This window comes from Oncorhynchus tshawytscha, linkage group LG05, assembly GCF_018296145.1.
Source record: "Oncorhynchus tshawytscha isolate Ot180627B linkage group LG05, Otsh_v2.0, whole genome shotgun sequence".
NCBI classification, from domain to species: Eukaryota; Metazoa; Chordata; class Actinopteri; order Salmoniformes; family Salmonidae; genus Oncorhynchus; species Oncorhynchus tshawytscha.
Genome location: NC_056433.1, coordinates 70,670,412 through 70,683,596, shown reverse-complemented (window position 1 = coordinate 70,683,596; position 13,185 = coordinate 70,670,412). Strand labels below are relative to the sequence as shown.

The 13,185-nt window shown below is 44.2% G+C and overlaps 1 protein-coding gene across 1 annotated transcript; it reads right to left on the bottom strand.

Moving 5' to 3' along the window:
* Positions 1-1,002: 1,002 nt before the first annotated feature.
* Positions 1,003-12,068, bottom strand: LOC112251614 (desmoglein-2-like). The gene is made up of 8 exons (XM_024422587.1): positions 11,614-12,068; positions 10,077-10,219; positions 8,346-8,567; positions 6,912-7,157; positions 6,527-6,651; positions 4,820-5,179; positions 3,342-4,620; positions 1,003-1,595 (listed from the first exon to the last, which is right to left on the bottom strand). The coding sequence occupies exons 1-8, from the start codon at positions 12,066-12,068 to the stop codon at positions 1,003-1,005; spliced, it is 3,423 nt and encodes a 1,140-aa protein (XP_024278355.1).
* Positions 12,069-13,185: the final 1,117 nt, after the last annotated feature.

Genomic DNA, 13,185 nt, shown 5'->3' with positions numbered 1-13,185 from the left:
CTCACTCCTGAGCTTCCTCTCACTCCTGAGCTTCCTCTCACTCCTGAGCTTCCTCTCACTCCTGAGCTTCCTCTCACTCCTGAGCTTCCTCTCACTCCTGAGCTTCCTCTCACTCCTGAGCTTTCTCTCACTCCCGAGCTTCCCCTCAGTCCCGAGCTGCCTCGGTCCCGAGCTGTCCTTCAGTCCCGATCTGCTCCTCAGTCCAGTGGGGTTCTGGGTGAGGACTACTAGGCCATGGTCGGCGGCGAGGGTGGACTATCCAGGGACGAAGGGAGAGGGGACTAAGACATTAAAGGAGTGGGGTCCACGTCCCGCGCCGGAGCCGCCACCATGGACAGACGCCCACCCGGACCCTCCCTATTGTTTTGAGGTGCGTTCGGGAGTCCGCACCTTAGGGGGGGGGTTCTGTCACGCCCTGGTCAAAGTATTTTGTGTTCATCTTTATGTATTTGGTCAGGCCAGGGTGTGGCATGGGGTTTTGGTAATTGTGGTGTGTTTGTCTTGGGGTTTTGGTGGTGGTATTGGGATTGTAGCTTAGTGGGTTGTCTAGCAAAGTCTATGGCTGTCTGGAGTGGTTCTCAATCAGAGGCAGATGCTTATCGTTGTCTCTGATTGGGAACCATATTTAGGCAGCCATATTCTTTGAGTTTGTCGTGGGTGATTGTCCTTAGTGTCTTACTTGTACTCTCTGTTAGTTTGCACTAGATAGGCTGTTTTCGGTTTTCATTACGTTTATTGTTTTGTCGTGTTTAGTGTTTAGTCGTGTTTAGTGTTTAGTCGTGTTTACGTTTTGTTTAATAAATATGGATCGCAATCGACACGCTGCAGTTTGGTCCGACTCTCCTTCATCACCACTAGAAAACCGTTACATCTATGATTGAGAAAACAATGACTGACAAACATAAACCTGTGAAGCAAAACCAATGGACAAAAACCTATAAACAGAAAGTCAGATATATACACAAAAATATTCTCTGCATTATGGCTGAGTGCAAAGAGCTCTCACTGTTGTTTGCACTTTGCTGTGGGACTCTTTGGACTCTTGGGAGTAGATTCTTTCTTGGAGCCCATCCTGAATTTGCTACGGAAAGATGAAGCCAATGTCTTTGGGGCCTGTTCTGACCCACCAGCTGCCCCTGCGGCCTCACCTGATGTCTCACCCGCAGCCTCCACTACTGTATCATCCACTGCTGCACCTGCCACTGCATTTATAGCCTCACCTGCCTCAACAGCAACCTCACCTGTAGCCTCTGGTGTTGAAGAGGTCACCTCTAGGTCCTCGGCCAATTCTTCGCTAGGGGACTCAATCTCTTCTGTAGCTACTGTGGACTCTGTCTGTTGGTCAGCACTAGCCTCTACTTCCTCAACTGTCTCAACAGCAGACTCCATCTCCTCTCCTACAACATTGTCACTATCGTCTACTTCTTCTCTTAGTGTTTTGACTTCAGCGATTTGGCGAGAGGTGACCAGACTCTCTCCCACCTCGTCATCCTCTTCAGATTCCTCTACATCACCTGTAGCCTTTAGGGCTGAACAAACAGCTTCTTCTGCTACTAGTTTAACAGACTCCACCTCACCCTCCACAGTCACTAAGTCTGCGCCTCCAGATAAATCTTGATCAACAGAAACTTGGCTCTCCCTAACAACAGTGCCCTCGTCTATCATTCCATCACCTGACGTTGGCATCAGGCCTCTAGTATACCGGCTTGGTATGTCCTCTATGTTCTCTGAGTCTAGTGTTTCAGTCTCTTCTGATGTCTCTATGTCCTGATCTACCTCTGTGTACTCCTGTTCTGGTGCTGACTCATCAAATGCTTCACTCTGTACCACAGAAGTATCCTCCTCTGTCACCTGGGAAGACTCCACCTCTCCCTCCAGCTCTCCCTCCAGCTCTTCCACCCCTCCCTCCATCTCTTCCTCCACCTCTCCCTCCACCTCCTCCTCTGTCGCCTGGGAAGACTCCACCTCTCCCTCCACCTCCTCCTCTGTCGCCTGGGAAGACTCCAGCTCTCCCTCTAGCTCTCCCTCTAGCTCTTCCTCCATCTCCACCTTTTCCTCCTCTTCTCCCTCCATCTCTTCCTCCACTTCTTCCTCCATCTCTCCCTTCACCTCTCCTATCTGAGCACTCAGTGCTGCCTCCTCATCTCCCTGACTTCCCTCCTCCTGGACATCAGTGTCGCTATGTGATATTGGCTGATTCTGCCGCAACTCTGACATCAATTCCTCCTCAGGACTACCCTCTTCTTCTTGGCCATCAAGTGCACTGTAAGCCGCTATGAGCAATTCTGATTTTAAGAAAACTTCTTCAGGTGCCTTCCCCTCCTCTTCCTGGTTATCTGTTAGGCTATCTACTGTGAGCTCATCTAACTGAAGCTGTGACATAATTTCCTCCTCAGCTGTACCCTCCTCTTGGCTATCAGTGATGTCATCAACTGTGACCGGATCTTGCTGTGCTTCTGATACCATCATCTCTTCTGTCTCAGTAATACCCTTCTCTAGTTGACCGTTAGTGACTGGATCCACCGTTAGCTGAAATTCCTGCGATTCTGAAACCACTTCCTCTTCCAGAGTCAGTTCTGCTAATTCTTCCTCGGTTCGCTGATCTGTACCAACTAGATCTATAATGTCTTCTTCCTCTACTGGCTGATCTGTACCAACTAGATCTATAATGTCTTCTTCCTTGGCTGGCTGATCTGTACCGACTAGATCTATAATGTCTTCTTCCTTGGCTGGCTGATCTGTACCAACTAGATCTATATTGTTTTCTTCCTCTACTGGCTGATCTGTACCAACTAGATCTATAATGTCTTCTTCCTTGACTGGCTGATCTGTACCAACTAGATCTATAATGTCTTCTTCCTCGGCTGACTGATCTGTACCAACTAGATCTATAGAGTCTTCATCCTCAGTTGGCTGATCTGTACCAACTAAATCTATAATGTCTGATTCGGACATGGATGCTTCTTCTGAGGAGGCCTCGACAACCATGGACACATCCTCATCAGACAGCTGGTCCTCAGAGTCAACTAGGCCTTCTTCATCGAGAGCTCCAGAGACTTCATTTAATTGAGTTGATGCATCTTCATCTGTTGGATGGCTTGACTCAATGAATTGGTATGTTAGTTTGTGTTCCAGTGACTCAGATGGCTCAACCTGTTCTGTTGATGGCTCTGAGGCCAAAGCTAAAGTTACGGGTTCTTCCTCAGTCACAGCTGTTTCTTTTGTCTGTTCTAAAGGCTCCTCTTCCTCCTCCTCATTCTCTTCCTCCTGCTTTTCCTCTTCTTCCTCCTCCTCTTCCTCCCCTTCCTCTTCCTCCTCTTCCTCCTCCTCTATTTGCTCACCTGGTTCACTATGGCCCTCAAACACCAGTTTCCTCTCAATCTCTGCCACTCTGGACTCTGGTATTTCAACAGTAACCGGAGTTGGTTGAGAATCACCTGTTGGCGCTGCCCCCTCCATCTGTCCACGGCTACCCCCTGGGGGGCTCAGTGGCACCCACATTGGGAGTCCCTGCGATCCTATAACTATCTGCCCTATCCCCCCTGGCCCCATTCCAGCCGGCCCAACCCCAATAGGCCCACCCCCAACCTGCCTCACCCTTGTAAAGGTGTGTCCTGGCATAACGCCATACACACCTCCACCACCCCCACCCACACCCTGGGCTGCCAGGCCTAAAACCCCCTGAGGGGGAGCAGCCTCCTTCAACAGGAACGCACCCCTGGGCAAACTGCCCTGAGAAGGTACACCTGGGACCCCATACCCCACCTGTGGCTCTCCACTTACATTAACCTGCCTTTCCATGTAAACATAGTTACCATCAGGGCTGTGCCCCACTACAGACAGACCACCCAGGCCACCCCTGGGTAGGGAGCCTTGGATCCACCCAGGGCTTCTGGGACTACCCAGCCCCAGCATGGTGGGGCTTCCTGGGGTACTGGGACTGATGGGGCTAGTGGAGGTCTCTGATATGACCCTGTTGCCTTGGATGACAAGGCCTCCCAGACTTCCCATGCTTCCAGACACAGGGGGCCCGTTGAGCACTACCATACGCTTTAGGTTGGTGGTAGAGCCGCCATCAGCCAGTACATACTGTATGGGTTGCATCAGGGGCTGCACCACGGGCTGCATGGTGGTGTAGTACATAGGCTGTTGCTGCAGCAGAATCGTCTGCGTAGGGGGCGGTGGGAAAGTGGCGCACTGACTGTTAGAGAAGTTACTAACCCCAGTGGCAGGGGGACTGGTGGGAGGTGTTTGGGAGATATTGACTCTGCTGGTGCTGGTGGACGATTGGTTGATATTGACATTTCTAATGGAAGATTTGGTGATGTTGACATTGCTGGCGGTGACGATGCTCTCTCTTTTGATTTCGGGGTGTTTTGGCTCGAAGATGCGCTCCACCATTCTAGGTTTGGGTTGAGGTTTGGGTTGAGGTTTTGGAGGAGAGCAGATGTCAGCCAGGGTCTTGAACTTTGGCCCCAGGTCATTGAGGAACTGGAGGTCGTTGTCAGATTCCAGGAGGCTGCAGCATCCCACCGAGCCGACAGGAGAGCCCTGGCCCTCGTAGTCATACACCAACTTACTGTCTTTCAGTGGAGGGTTCTGAGATGCACATGTCACTTTCTGCATGAGGGGATAAGATAGACTCATTTGACATACCGTGTGCCTTTTTTGTGATCAGAACTTAGATTGTACATGCTCGAGACCTAATGTTGTATATGTTGGGGACCTAAATCAAATGTGGTCTTAAGACATTTTCAACAGTTTCTGCATTATTGAAATACAGTATTTTCCCTCATAACAAAGATGTTCAACCATTTACCTGTGAGTAGTAGCCATCCAGGAAAGTACATGGGAGTGCCATGTCCTCATAGATGTCTTGTTTGACATGTGAGGTGTGTGTGGTGTATCTGGAATGCATGGTGCTGCTTCCCAGCCCCATACTAGCCTCAAAGCCTCCACCATTCTGGAGTCCATAGGTGTAGTCCATCTCCATACCCATGTGGCTCTGCTCCCGACGCAGTGTATGCATGTCCTCACTGGAGACCCCACTGCTCGGACGTATATTGTTTGAAGTATTACGTGAGGATTTTGTGGCGATGTTTGCTGGCCGAATTGATCCTGTTCCTAGTGCAGCCCTTCCATCAGTTACGGTTGTAGGAATACTGAGTAGGGGCACCTCCTACACAACAAAACAAAAAAACAAATAGACAATCAAACCGACATGTTGATACATGTCAAATAACCATAGGAATGCAACACAATCTTAAAATTACCTATTTTACATACAATAAAAGTTTGTGGACATTCCTTCAAATTACTGGATTTGGCTATTTCAGCCACACCCGTTGCTGACAGGTGTATAAAATCAAGCACACAACCATGCAATCTCCATAGACAAGAATTGGCAGTAGAAAAGCCTGTACTGAAGAGCTCAGCATAGGATGCCACCTCAGTTCATCATATTTCTGCCCTGCTAGAGTTGTAAAGGCTGTTATTGTGAAGTGGAAACGTCTAGGAACAACAATGGCTTAAACGCGAAGTGGTAGACCACACAAGCTCACAGAACAGGACCGCTGAGTGTTGAAGTGCATAGCGTGTAAAAATATTTTTGACACTCATTACTGAGTTCCAAACTGCCTCTGGAAGCAACGTCAGCACAATAACTGTTTGTTGGGAGCTTAAAATTACCATGCGCAATGCCAAGTGTCGGCTGGAGTGGTGTAAAGTTTGCCGCCATTGGACTCTGGAGCAGTGGAAACGCGTTCTCTGGAGTGATGAATCACACTTCACCATCTGGCAGTCCGACGGATGAATCTGGGTTTGGTGGATGTCAGGAGAACGTGCCAATGGTAACGTTTGGTGGAGGAGGAATAATTTGGGGCTGTTTTCTTGGTTCGGGGTTGGCCCCTTAGTTCCAGTGAAGGGAAATCGTAATGCTACAATTACTGTACATTCTAGACAATTCCTTGCTTCCAACTTTGTGGCAACAGTTTGGGGAAGGCCCTTTCCTGTTCAGCATGACAATGCCCCTGTTCACAAAGCGAGGTCCATACAGAAATGGTTTGTCAAGATCGGTGTGGAAGAACTTGACTTGCCTGCACAGAGCCTGGACCTAAACTCCATCGAACACCTTTAGGATGAATTAGAACACTGACTGCAAGCCAGGTCTCATCGCCCAACATCAGTGCCCGACCTCACTAATGCTTGTGGCTGAATGGGAGCAAGTCCCCACAGCATTGTTCCAACATCTAGTGGAAAGCCTCCCAGAAGAGCGGAGGCTGTTACAGCAGCAACGGGGGACCAACTCCATATTAATGCACATGATTTTGGAATGAGATGTTCGACGAGCAGTGTATATAGTGGCCATATAGTGTATTTACGTAAAAGCATTGAATATGTATGTCACATACAGTATGTTGATGTTTGTAATTGTGAATATTTTACATATAATAAGCTATACATCTCATAACTGACAAACTGACAACATAGTTACAATGTCAATATGGGAACTTGAAGAAGGCATCACCTTATCCTCTCCCTTTCCCTCAGTGTGGTAGGATATGAGGTATTCCTTGGCATCGAACGGCAGGTCAGTGAACTGGTCAGCGAAGGCTCCTCTACACTGACAGAACAGCAGCATCAGAGGTACCACTGCAAACACAGAGACAAGGAGACACACTTCAGGGTGAGTATGACGTGTGTGTGCGCACATGTTGTGTCTATATGAACTGATGTGTATTCCTAATAAACTTGTGAGGCATGACTTTGTGTGTGTGTGTGTGTGTGTGTGTGTGTGTGTGTGTGTGTGTGTGTGTGTGTGTGTGTGTGTGTGTGTGTGTGTGTGTGTGTGTGTGTGTGTGTGTGTGTGTGTGTGTGTGAAATATGAGTGTCTTTAGCATAGCCCAACTCACGTAGCAGAACACAGCTGGCTAAGATGAGCAGTCCGATGGCAGGGGTACCAATTATGGCGTCGGTGGTCTTTTGGCGTAAACTGATAGTCCTGGAGCCACAGTCTTCCCCCTCCAAACAGGTACATACCTCCACCTTGAACACCTGTGGCTCTGGGCAGGACAGGCCCTGCTCGTCTGCTACCGCCACGCTCACCTCATACTCACCCGGCCATAATGCCTCAGTAGATCGCAAGACAGCCGTCGTGCCTAGGATACGGAGGGATGTAGGGAGAGAGAGAGAGAAACAGAGAGAGATACTATGAATCTCCATGAATATGGATGAAATGTTTGACTGCATCATTACAGTGCATATTAACTTAATTTATGTTGGTAAGCTCTTACTTTTATGTCATTTGTTTTAATATAATTTTTGGTGTGAGGGGTTTGAGTGCTATTGCAAGCAGTTAAGGGGGCAGAAATATCATTGTCTAGTTCCTCTTCCTGATGAGAAACAGTTAGACAATGGACAGTGCCTTCAGAAAGTATTCATACCCTTGACTTATTCCACATTTTGTTGTTACAGCCTGAATTAAAAATGGATAAAATATTTTTTTCCACCAATCTACACACAATACCCTATATCGACAAAGTGAAAACATGTTTTTTAAATGGATTTAAATGAAATACAGATATCTCATTTACATAAGTATTCACACCCCTGAGTCAATACATGTTAGAATCACCTTTGACAGCGATGACCACTATGAGTCTTTCTAGGTAAGTCTCTTAGAGCTTTGTACACCTGGATTGCACAATATTTGCCCATTGTTCTTTTCAAAGTTCTTCAAGCTCTGTCAAATTGGTTGTTGACAGTGGTGGAAAAAGTACTCAATTGTCATACTTGAGTAAAAGTAAAGATACCTTAATAGAAAATGACTCAAGTAATAGTGAAAGTCACCCAGTAAAATACTATTTGAGTAAAAGTCTAAAAGTATTTGGTTTGACATATTCTTAAGTTTCAAAAGTAAATGTAATTGCTAAAATACACTGATTCCGTATTTTAAGCCAACCAGACGGCACAATTTTATTTTTTATTTATAAATAGCCATAGATTTTCAAGCAGATTGAAGTCATGGAGTGAGTCCATGCAATTTATTATGTCACTTATTAAACACATTTTTACCCCTGAACTTATTTAGGCTTTCCATAACAAATTGGTTGCGTACTTATTGACTCAATTACATTTCATCTTTAAATGTTTAATTCATTTGTACAAATTTTGAAAAACATAATTCCACTTTGACATTATGATGTACTGTATTGTGTGTAGGCCAGTGACAAATAAATGGCATTTAATCCATTTTAAATTTAGGCTGTAACACCAAAAAATGTGGAAAAGTCCAGGGGTGTGAATATGTTCTGAAAGCACTGTAAATGTTCCTGTACTGTTCTTACCATTGATGTGTTCTATTTCCCATTTGCCACGTGTCCCCTCAGCCACCACGGTGAAGGTGAACGGAGCTCCATTGGGCGAGACATCCTCGTCGAACGCGGTGGCGTTGACCGTATGTTTGCCCGAGCACACGCTCTCATAGGTAGTAGTCAGCATGGGGCAGTGGTCATTGGAGTCTTGGACCTGGATGGCTATGGTGCCCGTGGCTGTCTTAGAGGGCATATCTGTAAAACAATAGATATTTTCATAGTCAAACTCATACAGACCACAGTTTCAGGCATACTAATGACAAGTCTTATAATGCATTGTAACTGGATCATATTGCATTATACTGTACCTTTCAGCATTGAGTGAAGTGTTACCACAGGGACAGTACTTTGGCTTGATACACTCTTAAAAATAATGCTTCCAAAAGGGTTCTTTGGCTGTCCCTATAGGAGAGCCCTTTTTGGTTCCAAGAAAATGCTTTTGGGTTCCATGTTAAACCCTCAGTGGAAAGGATTCTGCACGGTTCTAGATATCACCTTTTGTGCAGCTCGGGGACCTTCATTTTAGTTTACAGTGCCTTCAGAATGTATTCACATCCCTTGACTTTTTCCACATTTTGTTGTTACAAAGGGGATTCAAATGGATTTAATTGTCATGTTTTGTCGACAATCTACATAAAATACTCTGTCAGTAGAAGAAAAATTCTAACATTTGTAAAAGATCAATAAAACACTCTACTGTATCTTGATTAGATAAGTATTGAACCCCCTGAGTCAATACATGCAGAAATGTTTTGGTACCCTTCCCCAGAGCTGTGCCTCGACACAATCCTGTCTCGGAGCTCTATGGACAATTCCTTTGACCTCATGGATTGGTTTATGCTCTGACATGCACTGTCTACTGTTGAAACGTATATAGACAGGCCTTTCCAAATCATGTCCAATCAATTGACTATACCACAGGTGGACTCAAATTAGAAACATCTCAAGGATGATCAATCGAAACGAGATGCACCTGAGCTCAATTTCGAGTCTCATAGAAAAGGGTCTATTTTCTTATGTAAATAGGGTATTTCTGATTTTTCTTTTAATAAATTTGAGGAAAAAAATCTAAAAACCTGTTTGCTTTGCTTTGTCATTATCGGGTATTGTGAGTAGATTGCTGAGCATTTTTACAATTTTTATTTAATTCATTTTAGAATAAGGCTGAAACGTAACAAAATGTGGAAAAATTCAAGGGGTCTGAATACTTTACGAAGGCACTGTATCTATCTATAAACTCTGATTAGTTTTCAGTTCTGATGGATAGACGTGTTGCTTCATGCTGTTGTTTTTGACAGGCATCTCTCCATTGTCATCACATTTGATTCCCTTAGTTGAGCAATAAGCCTACACCCTGAATAGTTAAGCTGTTTAAAAGGACCGGTCTCTGCTGTGCTTTTTCCAAGATGAATTATCTCCGGCAAATATTTCCACCCGCTCTCATAAACATTGAACTTGTTAAGGGAGGATGAGAGTTCAGCAACACACCCAGCTGTACTAGATTAGAAACTGGGCCAACAGCATAAGACAAGAAGATCATTTTGAATTATGAGAAGTATTTATGACAGTTACAGTTGAGGCTAATTTCTAACAGGCTAACCTTCATATTAATGTAGAAGAATGAAGAAGAATGAAGATGACAGTCAGTATTTTAGTCCATTTCTGTATTAAGCCCTAGCTAGACGCTAAAGTATCTTACAGTACCTTGGGTAATGACGAGTATCTTGGCAAAGTATGTCCCATTCACCAAGAACTTAGACTCTCGATCTGGCGTCTTGATAAGTCTTATCTCAGCTGTCTTGTCATCGATGGTCACCCAGCTGTCTGGGTCATAGGCTTTGGCATACCTGGAAAATGCAGTAAGGAATATGGATTAATATTAAGAAGACAACTTACAGACGCATTAAGAGTCTGAATATGCAACTCTTGGGCGATTCCTAATGAAACAAGAACAAAAAATACCATTATTTTGGATTTTCACCACTAAATTATTTTAGGCTAATGGTCCTTTGGAGAAAGGATTGTAGTCAGATATTTGACATTTGTATCTTAAAGTGTAAATAATTAATTGAAGTTGGAATATTTGTAAAAAGACATGTTTAATCTGTACAAAGTGAAAGTTGGTGTCATATGAAACTTTACCGCTTGCTCTGTAATTGTGTAGTAGTAATTTGATTTCCAAATTAGGTAGCCTGTAGTGGTTAGAACGTTGGGCCAGTAACCGGAAGGTTGCTGGATCGAAGGCCGCTGGGCAGGTAGCCTAGTGGTTAGAGCGAACCGGAAGGTTGCTGGATCAAATCCCCGAGCTGACAAGGTAAAAATCTGTCGTTGTGCCCCTGAACAAGGCAGTTAACCCACTGTTCCCTGGTAGGCCGTCATTGTAAAAAAAAAAAATTGTTCTTAACTGACTTGCCTAGTTAAATAAAGGTTCAATTAAAAAAGATACACATTTCAAAACAATTCCTACACACATTTATGAATATTAACATGAATATTGAAAATATACCATTTTTGATTTGGCAAATGTGTCAATATATTGTTGAACATAATATAATCTACAGGCATATCAAAGTGGGATCTGCTATTTTTAGTGTTATGACCCAATTTGTAAGCATTACTAACAGAGTGAACCTGAAAAGGATAACAAATGGTCGCCCTTTGCTAGTTATTTGCAGGATGTGCAATGATGCAAGTAAAAGGAGGGATGTGATTGGGTACACTGCCTACTTTTCCAATTTCTCTGTATAAAATGGGCCATAACGTTAAACTAACAGTGATCCCACTATGGAACTTTGATATGCCCGTAGAGTATTATGTTAAACAATGTAGAGAAACATTTGCCAAATCAAAATGTTATATTTTTTTAATGTTCTTACATGTATGTAAGAAATGTGTAATTGAAATCAAAATACTACACCAACTTTAGCTTTGTAACACCTACAACATGGAGTCTCAAAGAGGCCTGGGTAAGGCCGAAATGTCTCAAAATGTCATCATTAATTATTTCTCAGTTATGCTTTTTAAGATGCAAATGTCAAATATATGTCAACAATCTTTCCTTCAAAGGACCCGTCTATGGATTACATTTAGTGGAAATCTTCAAAAACGTGGTCTTTTTTTGTTTGACTTTTGTGAGGAATCACCCTCTTATGTTTTTGACATCTTAGCTTTTATATTACTGTTGATCACCAGACTGATAATTTTACCCGTTTCTGGTCGTTTCCTTGGTCAGCCCACTAACCTGACGTCCTCAGCAGGCTCCCCTGTATCTCCGTCCACAGCAGGGTACGACGCGATCACTCCATCCTTCGGCATTTTGTTGGGATCCTCAGAGACAGACACAGGTTTGGTGCTGGGCTTAAATGCTGGACCTTCCGGCATGTTGTTAACTGCGATCAAAATCGGGTAGTTCTTCCCCCCTTTAGGCTTTGGCTTTGGTTTTGGCTTCCCATTGGGATCAGGCTTAACCCCAGGCCCAACTCCTGGTTTAACCCCAGCCCCAACACCTACCCCGGGCCCAGCTCCAGCATCTACATTCATATCCACCCCTGCATTCACCCCCACATCTCCCCCAACATCCACTCCTACTTCAACACCAGCCCCTGCTCCAGCCCCTGCCCCAGCTCCAGCTCCAGCCCCATCTCCAGTTCCAGCTCCCGGCCCTCCCCCCCCCACAGCAAAAACATCCACATCCATCGCTACAGCACTCCCTACAACAAAAGGAGCTACGTTCTCAATGACTATTCCAAGTTCTAATTTCTGGACTTCCTCGAAATCTACTGCCTGTGGGTTTGAGATGAGGAAAAAATATATTAACCTCTTAGACATACTGCGTCAATAGGCATCTACAGAACTGAGTTTGACAACTCAAACCATATGTGAAAATACAGTCAGATAACATAAGCTCAAAATGTCCAAACAACATTGAGTGAGGTCTTAGAGTCCAGTCATACCTTGATCAGCTTCAGAATGCCTTCGTTGGTGTCTTGGTCCGTCTCTATGGAGAAGAGTCCGTCCTCGTTGCCTTGGGTGATGTGAAAGACGGCCCGCCAGTTATCTGTGTGTTCTAGATCTCTGTCCACTGTTTTGATCCTCATCACAATGACATCAGCAATGTTCTCGTCAATGTTCCCTGCATACTGACAGAACAATGGCAGGGATCAGTCTCAACAAATATACAGTATGTTATACAGGATGTTTCTGCCATAGGTAACAGGCTGAGGTCCCTTTATTGTTTAATCCCCCACGTTACAATGGTACAGTACAAATATAAATGCCATGCAATAGTTTGACATCTGATTGTGCTAGCTGAATGGCGGCCAGATACAGTCCTATAGAAAGTCTAGACCCCGTTGAACTTTTTTCACATTTTGTTGCGTTACAAAGTGGGATTGAGATATATTTTATTGTAATTGTTTGTTATTGATCTAAACAAAACACTCCGTAATGTCAAACTGAAAATAAAATTCTACAAATGTTTACAAATTTAATAACTAAAATATAGTCGTTGCATAAGTATTCACCCCCTTTGTTTAGGCAAGCCTAAATTAGTTCAGAAGTAAAATTTGCAGTGGTGTAAAGTACTGAAGTAAAAATTCCTGAAAGTACTACTTAAGTAGTTTTTTGGGGGTATCTCTACTTTACTGCCTCTGGGCAGGCCGACTCACTTAACACAAATGCATCTTTTGTAAATAATATCAGAGTGTTTTAGTGTGCCCCTGGCTGTCCGTCAATTTTTAAAACAAGAAAATGGTGACATCTGCTGCATTATATAAGGAATTTTAAATTATTTATAGTTTTACATTTGATCCTT

Bases quoted from the DNA above. Each gene is read 5' to 3' on its own strand.
- LOC112251614 (XM_024422587.1), bottom strand. From the start codon at position 12,068: ATGGATGTGGATGTTTTTGCTGTGGGGGGGGGAGGGCCGGGAGCTGGA. The intron at 8,568-10,076 runs GTACTGTAAGAT...ATTGTTTTACAG, and splicing joins GATACTCGTCATTACCCAAG to ATATGCCCTCTAAGACAGCC. The intron at 1,596-3,341 runs GTGAGCAAATAG...CTGGAGGCGCAG, and splicing joins TGAGGGCCATAGTGAACCAG to ACTTAGTGACTGTGGAGGGT.